The sequence below is a fragment of the Hakea prostrata genome, chromosome 1, assembly GCF_041222555.1.
Source record: "Hakea prostrata isolate BN-2017 chromosome 1, UWA_Hpros_2, whole genome shotgun sequence".
NCBI lineage: Eukaryota > Viridiplantae > Streptophyta > Magnoliopsida > Proteales > Proteaceae > Hakea > Hakea prostrata.
This window is the reverse complement of record NC_142600.1, coordinates 7045140-7059059: the sequence shown is the minus strand read 5'-3', so window position 1 is coordinate 7059059 and position 13920 is coordinate 7045140. Positions and strand designations below refer to the sequence as shown.

At 34.9% G+C, this 13920-nt stretch overlaps 2 protein-coding genes across 2 annotated transcripts; both read left to right on the top strand.

Moving 5' to 3' along the window:
• Nucleotides 1–3449: 3449 nt before the first annotated feature.
• Nucleotides 3450–7185, top strand: LOC149027065 (L-ascorbate peroxidase, cytosolic-like). Its single transcript, XM_089158754.1, has 10 exons — nt 3450–3556; nt 3802–3935; nt 4040–4214; nt 4374–4439; nt 5961–6009; nt 6099–6181; nt 6301–6380; nt 6494–6596; nt 6696–6754; nt 6883–7185. Exons 2-10 carry the CDS (start codon nt 3817–3819, stop codon nt 6896–6898), a joined length of 750 nt encoding a protein of 249 aa, XP_089014880.1. The 5' UTR covers nt 3450–3556; nt 3802–3816; the 3' UTR covers nt 6899–7185.
• Nucleotides 7186–9404: 2219 nt separating this feature from the next.
• Nucleotides 9405–13228, top strand: LOC149027064 (mitogen-activated protein kinase 3-like). The gene is made up of 6 exons (XM_089146325.1): nt 9405–9702; nt 9795–9924; nt 10424–10561; nt 10697–11029; nt 11585–11768; nt 13053–13228. Exons 1-6 carry the CDS (start codon nt 9500–9502, stop codon nt 13226–13228), a joined length of 1164 nt encoding a protein of 387 aa, XP_089002451.1. The 5' UTR covers nt 9405–9499.
• Nucleotides 13229–13920: the final 692 nt, after the last annotated feature.

Here is a 13920-nt window from a genome sequence, read left to right as displayed (position 1 = left end):
AATGTCTCTATCTACCCACCCACTCATCTCGATCGAATTTGACACTCGCTTCAATGCTGAATTCAATGATCGTGATGCTACTCATACTGACATCGATTTGAAAAAAAACATTGAATCCATTGTGACACACACCGTTGATTATCTTTTCTAACTTTCTTTTTGTCAAAGTCTGAAACACCATTGATTTTCATGATTCCACCACTACAAGTCCTGTTTCTCTTGATAATATATTTCAATTCTTGACCACTCATAGGTCCACTAAAGATATAGTAATGAACTCTCCTTTTTTTTTTTTTGGTCGAAAAATATAATACATTTTTCATGGTAAAAGAAATCAACAATCTACATTTTACTAACATTCAAATATCTATTCCGTATATTGAACAATAAATGCATATGGTGCTTGTGTGGTTATGATTTGAAAGGGGATGCACGGAAAGGGAGAGAACATGCATTATTTCTTGAATAAGTATATGGCAACATTTTTGCATTAAATGATAGATCCTCTACTTGGGCTTAGACGTTTTTTCTCTTTTTTTGAAAAAAAGAAAAACTAAAAAGAAAAACAAAGGGTTAGAGAATTTGCAATAGTATAACAAATATTTTATCAATGCTTAAGTCTGTTATTATGTTAAAAGCTGGTTGGGTGATGCGCTTTCATTTTGGCATGATCCATGGATTTCACCTATACTTTGCTTATTCTCTTCCTAATTTTCTGTGTATACATAATTCTTTGAACTAGTTGCATTTTAAAGATCAAGGTATTTGGCATATTTCCTTATCTTGTAATTATGCTAACATGTTCATGCATCTGAACCTTTGGGACTCATAACCAAATTCTTGAGTGCTGATTCTTTTCTTGATTTATTCATCAATAGTTGTCATGAATTCTCTTGGAAAAGAAGATTTAATCTATATCTATATTTTGAAAATTTAATCTATATCTATATTTTTGGTTATTTCTCTTACTTAATTTACATGTGAAATACCACTATTTGGCCCCCTTACAATTCTTGACCACTCATGGGTACAAATGTCATTCTTAATTATGGTTTTCATTAAATTCCTAGTTGTTAAATTCTAATTAAAAACTAATTCACGATCCATGAATTTCTCCCTATATATTCTCATATATTTTCATTCATATTTCTTCTCTCATGACTCTCCTCTTTTATTCCTATTTTTTCTCTCTTCTTTTCTTCACACTTCTAACAAAATAGTGGAGTAGTTAGCAAATATTCCACAGTTATCAGGTATTCATTATCTCTTTTTCAAATTATTCCTCTCTCTCTCTCTCTCTCTCACATACTCACTATTTTATTAATATTCTTTTCATAAAATATAAAATTTTTTCCGTTATTCTTTCTTTCTCCTAAATTTTTTATTCTACTAATAGCAATTAATTCAACCATTGATTTTATCATATCTAATCAAAATCATTCATTTTTTTTTTAATTCTAAAATTTTCTCCTAAAATTTCATTTCCTATTAATGGAAATATAAATCTCGTTTAAGATTTCAGCCATCAATTTTATCATATCTAATCATAATCATTTTATTTTATTTTTGAATCCTTAAACTTTCTCATAAAGTTCCAATTCCTACTAATAGCAATTAAATTTTAAGATCTTTTAAAAATTTTCTCCCACAATTTTAGCCCTTACTTTATTTTAATATATTTTTTATAGTTTACTTATAAATTGTGGGACCCACTATGGGTCCATCATTAGCCCATTGGTCCACGTATATTTGGCCCCCTAACTTTCAATCGTGGCTCCGTTATTTTACTCTGTTATCTTTTTAAGTCCATTCCCTATAATTGGTTGTCTAGACATTTGGAGTTTGTTTTTGTTGACTTGATTCTTTGATAGACTCAAGGTAATTTAGTATGGTTGTATTACTTGATTTCGTTTTAATATTATCTCTTTTCTTTTCAGAAAAAAATATTTTTTTTCTATCATTAAAAAAAAACAGGAATAGAGAGACTAATTCTTGCATCACTCGAAACCATGAATTGAAATGATGACATTCTTTATGGTCCCCAGTTTTGAACTTTTGAATTCGATCAAATGTCTTCCATTCCTTGTAATTTTAATACTAACAAAATTGATCCATTATAAAATCATTACCTTATTTAATAATTAAAATTTCATAGTTAATCCTATAAAAATAATTCTAACGTTCTCTCTACCTGAAATGAATTAATAATGAACTCTGAAATGATTTGATGCTCGTGTACATTTTTTCAGTATTAATTAAAAGGTTCGATTTGTAATAGATTTCAAATCCATATTCCACAGTGAATTTTTATTTAATTACTTAATAAATTTCCTATTCTATTTTGCTAGATAACAAATTAAATAATTATTGATTTTTCAAATCCACGTTGCTTTTAACATTCCTCTCAATCCAACTGAAGCTTCAATAAGACTTAATTATTATTAATACATTTTCACTTGATAATGAGAACTTCTTCGTAAACCGTAAACCGACAAAGATGGATAATTTATACATACTTAGTGCGAGGTACATCTCGCATATTGAGCTTATAGGACAAAAAATAGTGTATCATGATTCGTATATATAAGAGTAATGTATGTATCACTCGTGCTTATTATAATTATATTATTTTTTCGCTAAACAAGATCAGTGACAATGACAACATCTATTTGGACTTGTATTTTAATCATTTCCTTCACTTTGTTAAAAAAATAAAGATTCCAATCCAACCGATGAAATTTACCGACAACATCTATAATTTTTTTTCTTATAAAATCCAATAATTCCAATTAAAGAATGGGTATCTTTCCATCAATCCATCCCCTATAGTTTTTCTTTGGCTTCAGGTGTTTAATTATCCTTTAATTTTATTATTATAATTTCTAAAAAAAGATTATCTTTCATCTTTTAATTATGATTATCGATATCCAACTGGAAAGCAACGTTTGTTTCTCAACCAAACACAGGCGCGGACAATACGAGGTGGCTGACGTGGCCGAATAACCACTTCTTGCCAACAGCTTCTCGCCTTTCACCATTCCCCTTCGCTACACTCCACCAATCCTTGTGCTCCACGTGTCAGTACACTATTTTTGGCTCCATGCGCCAGTCGTGGAAGGAATCATTCCCAAAACCAACGCGTTCACACTAGCACAAACACCGAAATTTTTTGCCACAAATTCAAGTGTGCCGATAATACATAAATACCCTCATTAGAGGTTCAGGGATCCGCTAACGGATACCGGAAAAAGGTGGAAAGATGAGGTATTTTAGTAATTCAAAAACAGTAACTTTGTTTGATACGGATTTTCAAGGGATTGAATTAAAATTGCCACCAAACACGAGGAATGCAGCTCAAAAGATCCGGTAGTCAAGCAAGATCTGAGGCGTTGAATGTTCAAGCGACGTATGTGATCCAACGGCTCGTATGAAGTTCCTAGAAACTTCTCAGTCCAAAATGCTTTATATCCTCCCATTCGCATTCTCAATGCGAAAGAGCTTGTGGTCTGCTCGTGCCTGTTTTTAAGCGATTCAACCAATTCTTGAAATCTCGAAGGTCTGCAACTCTTACTGTCTTCGATCTGTGAAATTTCTTAATTTCTGTCTCTGTTTTTGTTGCTTCATTTCGTTCTCTGATAGATACGGATCTGTATAGTACATCGTCGATTTTTGTTGTTTCGTTCATCATTTTTTTTTGGATATTGATCGATGCGGATGTTAATCGTGTAGTTATGCTGTTTTTTCTTCAATCGGTTGATTTCTGTATCTCATTTGTTTTAATTTTTCTGGTTGGTAAAACAGTAAGAAATCGACGCCATGGGAAAGTCATACCCAACAGTGAGTGAGGAATACAAGAAGGCTGTTGAAAAATGCAGGAGGAAGCTCAGAGGGCTCATCGCTGAGAAGAACTGTGCTCCGATCATGCTCCGTTTGGCGTAAGTTTACTGATGTTCATCAGAATACTTTTTTCGTCTGTGACTTTAGTCCGAGTTTCTTCGAAAGAAGGAAGAGTGTTATTTATTACGATCTGATTTTTCAGATGGCACTCCGCTGGAACATATGATGTCAAGACAAAGACTGGTGGTCCATTTGGAACTATGAAGCACTCAGCAGAGCTTGCTCACGGCGCGAACAATGGTCTTGACATTGCCGTCAGGCTCCTTGAACCTATCAAGGAGCAATTCCCGATCCTGTCATACGCAGATTTTTATCAGGTACTGATTATTCTTCTTCTTAGTATCGTTGCTCTACTGTCGTTCATTGCCTTGCTTTTTTCTTTCTCCTCTTATTTATTTATTTATTTTAAATAGTATGTTTTTAATTTCTATTGATTTGTTTTTTATTGTCTTTTGCGTGCACGTGATCGCTTGTAGTTGGCTGGAGTAGTTGCCGTTGAAGTGACCGGAGGACCTGAGATTCCTTTCCATCCTGGTAGAGAGGTGAGAAATAAGTGCTTGTCATAATTCCATTTCTGATTTGTGATCCTTGTAATGGTGATTCTCCGTACACTGAATCGTGCAAGTATATTAGTTATTCCGTTATGATTAAATCTGATTAACCTTTTGTCATGAAGCGGCTGGTTTCTGATTATGAAATTGACCTTGATTTCTTCGTGAAAGTTTTGGCTGAATGGATGCCCTGCCAGATGTTGCAGAACGTCTTAATCTGTAGCTTACTATTTGAGTTTATATTGAATTCGACTATTTCATTTGTGAGGATATGTATTGAATTGATCGAAGTAGGTCTGTATATTTTGTGTCTTGTAATCAAAGAAAAATGCCCCTGTCCAAGCCCTAGAATGTACAGATGTTCGTTATTTGGAAATTGCTTGGGTGCTGCATAATTAATGTGCAGTTCCAAGCCCTAGAACGTACAGATGGTCGTAATTGGGGAATTGCTTGGGTGCTGCGTAATTAATATGTAGTCTCAAGCCCTAGAATGTACAGATGGTCGTTATTGGGAAATTGCTTGGGTGCTGTGTAATTAATATGCAGTTATCGTTAATTTCCGATAAGTGTGTTTTCGGTTGATTAAAGGTTGAAATCGAACTTTCTCGACCGGTTGCATTAATTGCACATCACTGAAGTTGAGCCCGTGTTATTTGTTCCATCCGTCAGCCTTTCCTGTATGGGCAAATGCCTTTTCCTGATTGCCTTTTGTATGGGCATGCCACATTCACCTTTATCTGCTTTACTACTGCCATTTCATCATATGGGACTGAGGTGTTCAGTCGTGTCCATCCATATTCCTCATTAGCTTTTGTTTTTTTAATTATTATATTCTTATCTTGCTGGTTCATTCCCTTCCTCTCTTTTTTTTCTTTATTATGGTGAGAATTTCATTCTCTTCATTTATGTACAGGTTTACTTAAAATTTATAGTCAATACACATTTTTTAAAATAAAAAACCGTAGTTTTTCCCTCTTTTCTCCTTTGTTCATTATCATTTTTTAACAATTTTTTATTTTGACATCAAACTTATTTTTCATTCCATAATTTATTTTCGACAAAATTCACTAAATAATTTTTTATTCTTGACCAATAATGAATTCGTGTACTTATTTCTTTTAAATAGGCATGATGGAGAATGAGAATTGATACCAAAAAGAGCCTCAAGAGCGTCTAGTTATATATTTATTGGTTGGATGTGCTTTCTCTCTGTATATTTTCTTCTCCATGTGTGCTTGTTTACGATGGAAGCATCTGCATTCTACTAAATCTATTTGGATTCTTAAAATTTGACTTGGCTGAGTAAACAATTACCTTCTTCCATTGTTATGAAATGATTTCACTCAGAATGTAGATCAGTATTAGAATCTTAGGTATAGGGGCAAATACAATGACACGGGATACGATATGATATGATGTTCATTTGTCTTGTTGATTAGTGAATCATTCAATTTGAATTTTATTTGGTTTATGTATGTATGATATATTAAGCACCTTGGTTTTCAATTCCAGGACAAGCCTGAGCCACCTCCAGAAGGCCGTCTGCCCGATGCCACAAAGGGTTAGTTTGAATGTAAAATTGTAATGAGGCAGTTCTCTGAGTTTAGGTATGAAGGGTGGTTGGTTTTGAGGTTTTCGCTTCTTTTTCAGGTTCGGACCATTTGAGGGATGTCTTTGGACACATGGGTCTAGGCGACATGGAGATTGTTGCTCTTTCTGGCGGTCACACACTGGTTAGATTAAAATTACTATGGTTTTTTTATTCGTTGTGTTTTACATCACTGGTTTTTTAACGGATTGGATCTTAAAATTTATTCCTAATTTTTTTATTGGTGCTCTTCTGATATTGTAGGGAAGATGCCACAAGGAGCGCTCTGGGTTTGAAGGTCCTTGGACCCCCAACCCACTCATCTTTGACAACTCCTACTTCAAGTAAGCGATGCCATTCATTGAATTTTGTTAATTTTTATTGCATTCAGTTCTTACTTTGTTTTGGTTGTAGGGCTTACAATTTTCTTTGTTATTTTTTTGGGGGTTTTCCACAGGGTGCTTCTTGAAGGCGATAAGGAAGGCCTTCTAATGCTGCCAACTGACAAGGTCCTCCTGGAAGATCCATCCTTCCGCCCCTACGTTGACAAATATGCCAAGGTGTGTTGTGTGTTTCAAGCTACTTGTGCTACTTAAAAAACTACTTTGGATTTGTGGGAATGTACTAATAACATTTTTGTTGGTTTTGAATGATTCCAGGATGAGGATGCTTTCTTTGAGGACTACACCAAAGCCCATCTTGCACTCTCAGAGCTTGGGTGAGATGCCAGTGCCTATTCTTTTGTTCAGTTCTTTTTTAATTGTTGAATAGTTAATTTATTCTTTTCATTTTCCATTGTGTTATAAATCATCTATCTGACTCACTCTTTTCTGTCCTCGTTGCCAGATTTGCTGAAGCCTAAGGAAGTTGGCGTATTGAACTTTTTGTGTCTCCTATTCCTTAAATCCCGGATGGTTAGATTTGGTAGTCAGGGTAGAAGTTTGGCTGTTTTGGACCAGCGTGGTTTATTGGGATTATGGGGAAAGGGAAAGGATCTAGTTTTAGTAGTCGCAGTAGTATATCCATCCCATTACTTTGAATAATGTAGTCTGTAAGTTTGAATCTCTTGGAATGCTATGAATCCTTCTTGTTTTTTATTCTTGTTTGATCATCCAAAATGTATCTTAATGCAATTCACTTCCTTGAAAACGTTTGAAATTGGTTGTGCTGTTTCTATCACTGTTCCCAACAAATATGTCCGTGTCCGCCGCTTCAAGAGAGCAGTCTGAAAAATCCCATGTCGTTCGTGTACCTGTCACAGATGGACCGTTTTTGGTGTTACTTTCTTGTAGAGGCAAGAACGTCATGCAAGGTGACACAGGGAATGGGTTTAGTCACACCTTTAAGAGAAGTAACACCCCAATTGAACGACGAGAGCCTAGACGATTTCTGGAATTAGCTGATGATACCTTACACATCTAAGGGTGGCGGTTGGAATGCATAAGGCTGTCCACTGGTTGGGTGTTGTAAAATTTTCAGAGGTCTGGGCCAGCTAATGTGTAGTCAACGGAGTTTTGCTCCGAATCCCAAGGAAATTCAAACTCACATCGTTGGTTTTTTGCCACCTAGTGACACATCAAATTTAGTGGAGAGAATTTTGAATTGCTCATCCCAAATGGTTAGAGTTCTGGTGATGTATTATATCTCCATTCTTGCCAAAAGCTAAGGGCCTGTTTGGTTACATGAGCGGATTTAATATCGAGATTTCAAATCTATGACTTAAATCTGGAGTTATAATTTATAAAATTGTGTTTGGTGGGATGAAATCGTGAATTCTCCCAAATTTATTTGTCGCTGATTTTGTGTGCATTGTAGCTTTTTGAATCTCGTTTCCCCCCCCTCGGTTCCCTTTTTACGTGACGTTTCTGTCTGGTTTTACCCCGGATTCTCGTTCGTCCGTTTGTCTCGTTCAGAACCAACGGCCCTAACCAATTTGAAAAAAATGAAAGGAAAAAACAAAATAAGAGGATAACCCTATAAAATAGAACATTTTAGTTCTACCAAAGAAAACAAATTCTAAAATTTGGAATTAATATCATATGCTTCATCCAAAAAAAAAAATCATATGTATATAAATTTTGGTAGAAAAAAATCATATGTTTTATTTATACGTAATTAATCTATACATAATTAACCCATACAATTATCCTACAAGTTGAAATCCTCTATTCTTGCAAGTAAAGGATTATGTTCTCATATTTTTCTACTACACATTTGAAGAAGAATAAGAAGATTTACATTTTTGCACCGATAAGACAAAGTAGAGGTGTATTCCCCAATTATATGTGTGATAAAAGGACAAAATAGAGGTGTAGCCCCCTACTATATGCATGATGAAATGACATGAAGAGAGCATAATTTCCCACTTGATGCCACATTTGAGAGGATCCTCCAAGAGATTAAATCGAATCCAACCCTAAAAGTCTATTTTTGAGAGCTTCCGCCAAAAGAAAAAGTACATTGCTACTGTTTTCTATTATCCGTTCTTTAGATTTTCTATTATCCGTTCTTTAGAAGAAAGTGAAGTTTCATTTAAGATCTATAACATCTCATTTTTTCTCCTTCCTTTTAGGAGGAATATCCATCATATAATTTTATGCCCCATAGGATTGAATGAGACATAGATTTTGTTCCTTTACTTTAGTTTTGTCGCAATCTTTTATTTTTAATCATTTTTTTGCACAAGCAATGTCCATTATCATATTAAGCTTGTGTGTTTATGTTGGTAACACACTTAATGTATCTTTCATTACTTTTAAGATTTGGCACTAATCAAATAATGAGAGGCTATATTTATTTTCATGACCAGAGACTTGGAGTTTTCCTTTTTCCAATCAAGTCATCAAAGAACATATAGTCGCATCACAATATCACATTGACACTAATAGGCTTTACTCATTGATCAAAAATATGAAGGATAACTCGAAAATAATTCCATTATGGTATAATACAAAGCTATATTTTTATGATGGGATACATAGGGTGCTAATGTATACTGCTAGCTCACCTAATCCTTTCTCAAAAATAAATTATGAGTTTCTTTTTGGTAAAATCATAAATTGTCCAAGATGATAAAAACAAATCTGTTTGATAATGAAAAAGAATAAAGTAATGAAAGAATACTGTGCTTTAGAAGTGATTTTGATCCATGGAGGGAAAAATGCAGAATATTCCGAGAAAACCGTTGACAAAAGTGACGGTTGATCACTAAGTCTCTCTGGACCGTCGGATTAGAGGCGGCTCTAACGTCACCGTCCAATCTCATCTCTGTTCTTCCCGTGCTTTATTGGGAACAGTTGCTCGTAACTGCCCAGAAAGAATGAAGATGAGTAGAATCTGTTTCCACTCTCTTCCTTGTGTATATAAAGCAAACAAACACCAAAAACCCCCCAAGATCCGCCAAAGTCTCATTCATCTGTGGATCTTCGGAGCTTAGAAAACTGTGACGGCATTAGAGATCGAAATGCAACAAGGAGCTGGCACTGGTTCTGCTGCAACTGATTCCGTCGTGACGACAAATTCTTCTCGGAACACAGAGATTCTGGCGACTCACATATACGAAGGACGCTATATACGATATGAAATCTTCGGTTGTCTGTTCGACATCACCTCAAAGTATCGACCTCCTATAATGCAAATCGGAGTTGGTTCTTGCGGACAAGTCTGGTACGTTTTAAGCATTTCTACTGATCATCTTGCTTTTTTATATAATTAGGGAAGAATTTATTCTCATTCTAGCTTGATTTCGTTTCTTTCAGTTCTGCATTGGATTCGGAGAAGAATGAAATGGTTGCTATTAAAAAAATACCTAATGCTTTCGATAATCTCACCAATGCTAAACGGACACTTCGCGAGATTAAACTCCTCCGACGTTTAGACCATGAGAATGTATGTTGAACCTCTCTTTCAGCTAATCTATGTACCTTTTCTTTGATGATTATCGAAGCTCTCTGTTTTAAGTTGTTATTTCTAGGTATTTCTATGTTTGAATAGCGGCTGTCTTCCTGCATCTTTTTTCTTTTCTTCTTGATCTTGTTTCTTGTTGTATTCGTTTGAATATCAGCTGTCCTCCAGTATCGTTGTTGTTCGATGCAGGAATATTACTTTACACCAAGCTCTTTTTATTCTTTATAATCCTCTTTTTCATTTTACTTGAATGTTCATAGGATGGATGTTTTGCATGATTTAGCTTGCGATTGGAAACTCTGTTTTGTTTGATACAGACTATCAATGTGTCTGAGATTAAACCCTGAAATATTCATGTCAACAGGAAAAAAAGAGTTGATTTGGATATTTTGAGGTTGTTGATCTTAATTTTGTTCCCATACTTCGAATCAGATAGTTGATTGTCATCTTCTCAAGTCTAATAATGATATACATAAAACAGGTCATCGGTATAAGAGATGTAATTCCACCACCTGTACGAAGTGAATTTTATGATGTCTATATTGCCACTGAACTCATGGAAATAGATCTTCACAGAATAATTCACTCTGATCAGGAGTTGTCAGAAAATCACAGACAGGTAAATACGTCCTTCTTCTTACTATTCCCTCATCCAATGTTTAGGTTGATGGTTATAATATTTCCACTAAAGAGAATTAGGCCTTTAGTTTTAAAAAAAAATTGATGTTTCCTTCATAATTGTCCTTCGTTGCAGTATTTCTTGTATCAAATCCTTCGTGGGCTGAAATATATACATTCTGCAAATGTTATCCACAGAGATTTAAAACCCAGCAATCTCTTGTTGAATTCAGCTTGTGACTTGAAGATTTGTGACTTTGGTCTTGCTCGGTTATCCTTGGAGAATGAGTTTATGACAGAATATGTGGTCACCAGATGGTACAGGGCACCGGAAGTGTTGCTGTTTTCTTCAGATTATTCTGCTTCCATTGACGTGTGGTCCGTGGGTTGTATTTTTATGGAGATGGTTAATAGGAAAATATTATTCCCGGGTAAAGATCATACGCATCAGATGCACTTGATAACACAGGTAAGATAGCACTCACAACACAGTGTAATTGAGGATTTAAAGATCTGCTTCGGACACATAGCATCTAAGGGTAGCTCAGTTGGTAATAAGCGGCACATTTAAGTTGTGATGCTATTGACATACCTTTCTTAGTCATAGCTACAGGCTTCACAGTGATGCATTGATCTAATAGAGACATACATACTACAGGACAATACTTTGACATGCATTACACAGAGTGGTGCAACGTGAGAACTTGTTAGCATAGAAAGCACATTTTTTTTCCTCTGGAATTTTAAACATTTGATGCACCTTTACATGCATACTTTTTTTAGTTGTGATGGAATCCCAAACTTCTATTTGTTTACTTGAGTTTATGTTGATGGAAAAATACGACTTGGGGTATTAATTGTTCCATTTAGTAGTACATATACTCGACTCTAATACCTAAACATATGATGGAATTTTGAAGCATCATAGTGGCTTTTTCTGGTTCTCTAGTATTTTCTTTGCATCAATTTTGTGGTATTGCATTTCCTCAGTGGTTGATACTTACACTTGGTTTTCAAATTTTAGCTTCTTGGCACACCGAATGAATCTGACCTTGCGTTTATTCCAAATGAAGAAGCAAGGAAGTTTATTCTACGACTCGGGTTTCATCCTCGCATGCCATTGGCTGTGAAATTCCCTGATGTTGACCCAGATGCCATGGACCTTGTTGCGAAAATGTTGACATTTGACCCCACCAGAAGAATCACAGGTAAATAATGTCTATTTGGTAATAGTGTAGCTTGTCTATGATAAAAAACTGTCTCATCAAAATAGATTCATAAGCTGTGCGTACTCTGATTTAAGATCCCATTAGAAAAGATAATAATATAGGAGAAGAGGAAGAAGAAAAAGCATCAACACCTGGCGCTTCTTTCCTTCTCTTTCATTTCCCCTTCTGGAAAGAAATCAGGAAAGGAAAAAGACAAAAAACATACATAGAAACCTATCAAAACTATAATTTGAGCGTTGACAAAACTTACTGTCTAATTGTTTTCTCCATTAAAGTGGAGAATTCCGATGTTGAGGGGCAATGGATAACTTGGCAATTGCCTAGTAATAATGGAGCATGAAATGGAGGAAATGAAAATTGACTTCTCCTTTGAATTCTGATCAGTCTGTCAAGTATTTCATTAATAAACAATGAATGATGGAATATTTGATCAAAGAAATGAAAACTGTCATAGTATTTATAATGTTTCACATCCATTCCAGGATTAGAGATACTCATTATGATCCTTCTGTAATGAGGATTTAGCATTCCCTTTTCATGTTTTCAAACTCAGGTTTATGTATACTTTACTACTTTAGTCTTCTGTTTTCTCTTTGTACCGAAGAGAGAAGTTGAATTTGTGCTTTGAAAATCTTCATTTCCTCTTTAGATGTTATCCTTCCATAATGCATGTGGACTTTTTTAAAGATACAGAATCCAAACAAAAACAACAGTTCACGTTGTTTTGCATATTCATCCATAGATTCTAAGGATAATGTTGCCAAACAAAGAATGGAGATGCCGTACGAAGAAAAACATCTGAAAGTGTCAAACAAATAGATTTTCAGAGTAAACACAATATGTTGAAATACTCTTATTGGTTGTCTTTTCGTTGTACAATAGAAGTGCAAATTTATGTAGGAAAAAACAGGAATTGACTTTTTTGATTTCATACCCATTGTTCATTTCTTACTATGTTTATGTCCACACAAAATAGTTAAAAGACTTCCATGGGGGAACTACTTTGCTCATATTCAGTTGGAATCTGCTGCTAGTAAGCGTGTTCCCTACACTCTTACTTCCAGTACAGGCTATTCCATGTAATTTTTTTTGGCCAAGCTGTACATCATTTCCTGCCATTCCAGTTTATTCAAGGCCATATTTTGGAGGCAGGATAATTATCTGAAAAGAATCATACTCTATTAAAACATGGAATGCTATATTAATTCCTTTTTAACGCTTTGTACTTCTGTATCTGAATGTCAAGCTTGTTTGTGGCTGCAGTTATGGAAGCGCTTGCTCATCCTTACCTGGCAATGTTACATGATATTAATGATGAACCTGTCTGTTCTGAGCCTTTCAATTTTGAGTTTGAGAGACATTCCTTGTTGGAGGAGCAGTATAAAGAGTTGATTTTTGCAGAAAGCCTGAAATTTAATCCTGGCCATATTATCATTTGATATATGAATACACATCTTCAAATGGTACATGATGCATCATGAAGGGTCTAGTGACTTACAATTTTAACCTTCAGTGGTATGATCTGGTATCAGTCAATTAAAGACTCATATGGGGAGCTGATCCCAGAAAATTTCTGCATAGGGGGTTCTTGGTTGGACTAGTTGACATGACATTCATTCAGCTTCCTCACCTTATCAGCGGGATTCTTAAGGGTTATTCCTCCTGAGGATCATATCATTTAGTATGTCCCATAAACGGAACAACAGCAAAAGTTAATGCATTAGAAAATTGTAAATGATATAACTTTTCTGGCCATGAGATTTAGATCTGGTTGGGGGAAGTGCTGATTTCCTGCTGTGCTTGTCTTCTTCTTGTATGACTCCAGGTTGTGATCCATGAAGTCACAAGAACTTACAAGATCTGAAAAACTGATGGTTCCTTCCTTGATTACTTCTGACCCTCTAGTGTGTCTTTGTAATTTTAGTACAATCTAAATGGCTAGCCAGGGTAGTCTGTTTGATTGTATCTATTTGGAGAGTATGCAAATTAAGGGGAAAAAAAAAAATAAAAATAAAAAGCATTTCAATTTTTTTAGAAATCTGTGTAAATAAAAAAAGATAAAATAAAAAAAATCTGCTGAACATGCCAAATGTTGAAGACGCAAGTTGCCCTTTTTAGCACTCTTGGTCTT

Bases quoted from the DNA above. Each gene is read 5' to 3' on its own strand.
- LOC149027065 (XM_089158754.1), top strand. From the start codon at position 3,817: ATGGGAAAGTCATACCCAACAGTGAGTGAGGAATACAAGAAGGCTGTT. The intron at 4,440-5,960 runs GTGAGAAATAAG...TTTCAATTCCAG, and splicing joins CTTTCCATCCTGGTAGAGAG to GACAAGCCTGAGCCACCTCC. The intron at 6,597-6,695 runs GTGTGTTGTGTG...GAATGATTCCAG, and splicing joins ACGTTGACAAATATGCCAAG to GATGAGGATGCTTTCTTTGA.
- LOC149027064 (XM_089146325.1), top strand. From the start codon at position 9,500: ATGCAACAAGGAGCTGGCACTGGTTCTGCTGCAACTGATTCCGTCGTG. The intron at 9,703-9,794 runs GTACGTTTTAAG...CGTTTCTTTCAG, and splicing joins GGTTCTTGCGGACAAGTCTG to TTCTGCATTGGATTCGGAGA. The intron at 9,925-10,423 runs GTATGTTGAACC...TACATAAAACAG, and splicing joins GACGTTTAGACCATGAGAAT to GTCATCGGTATAAGAGATGT.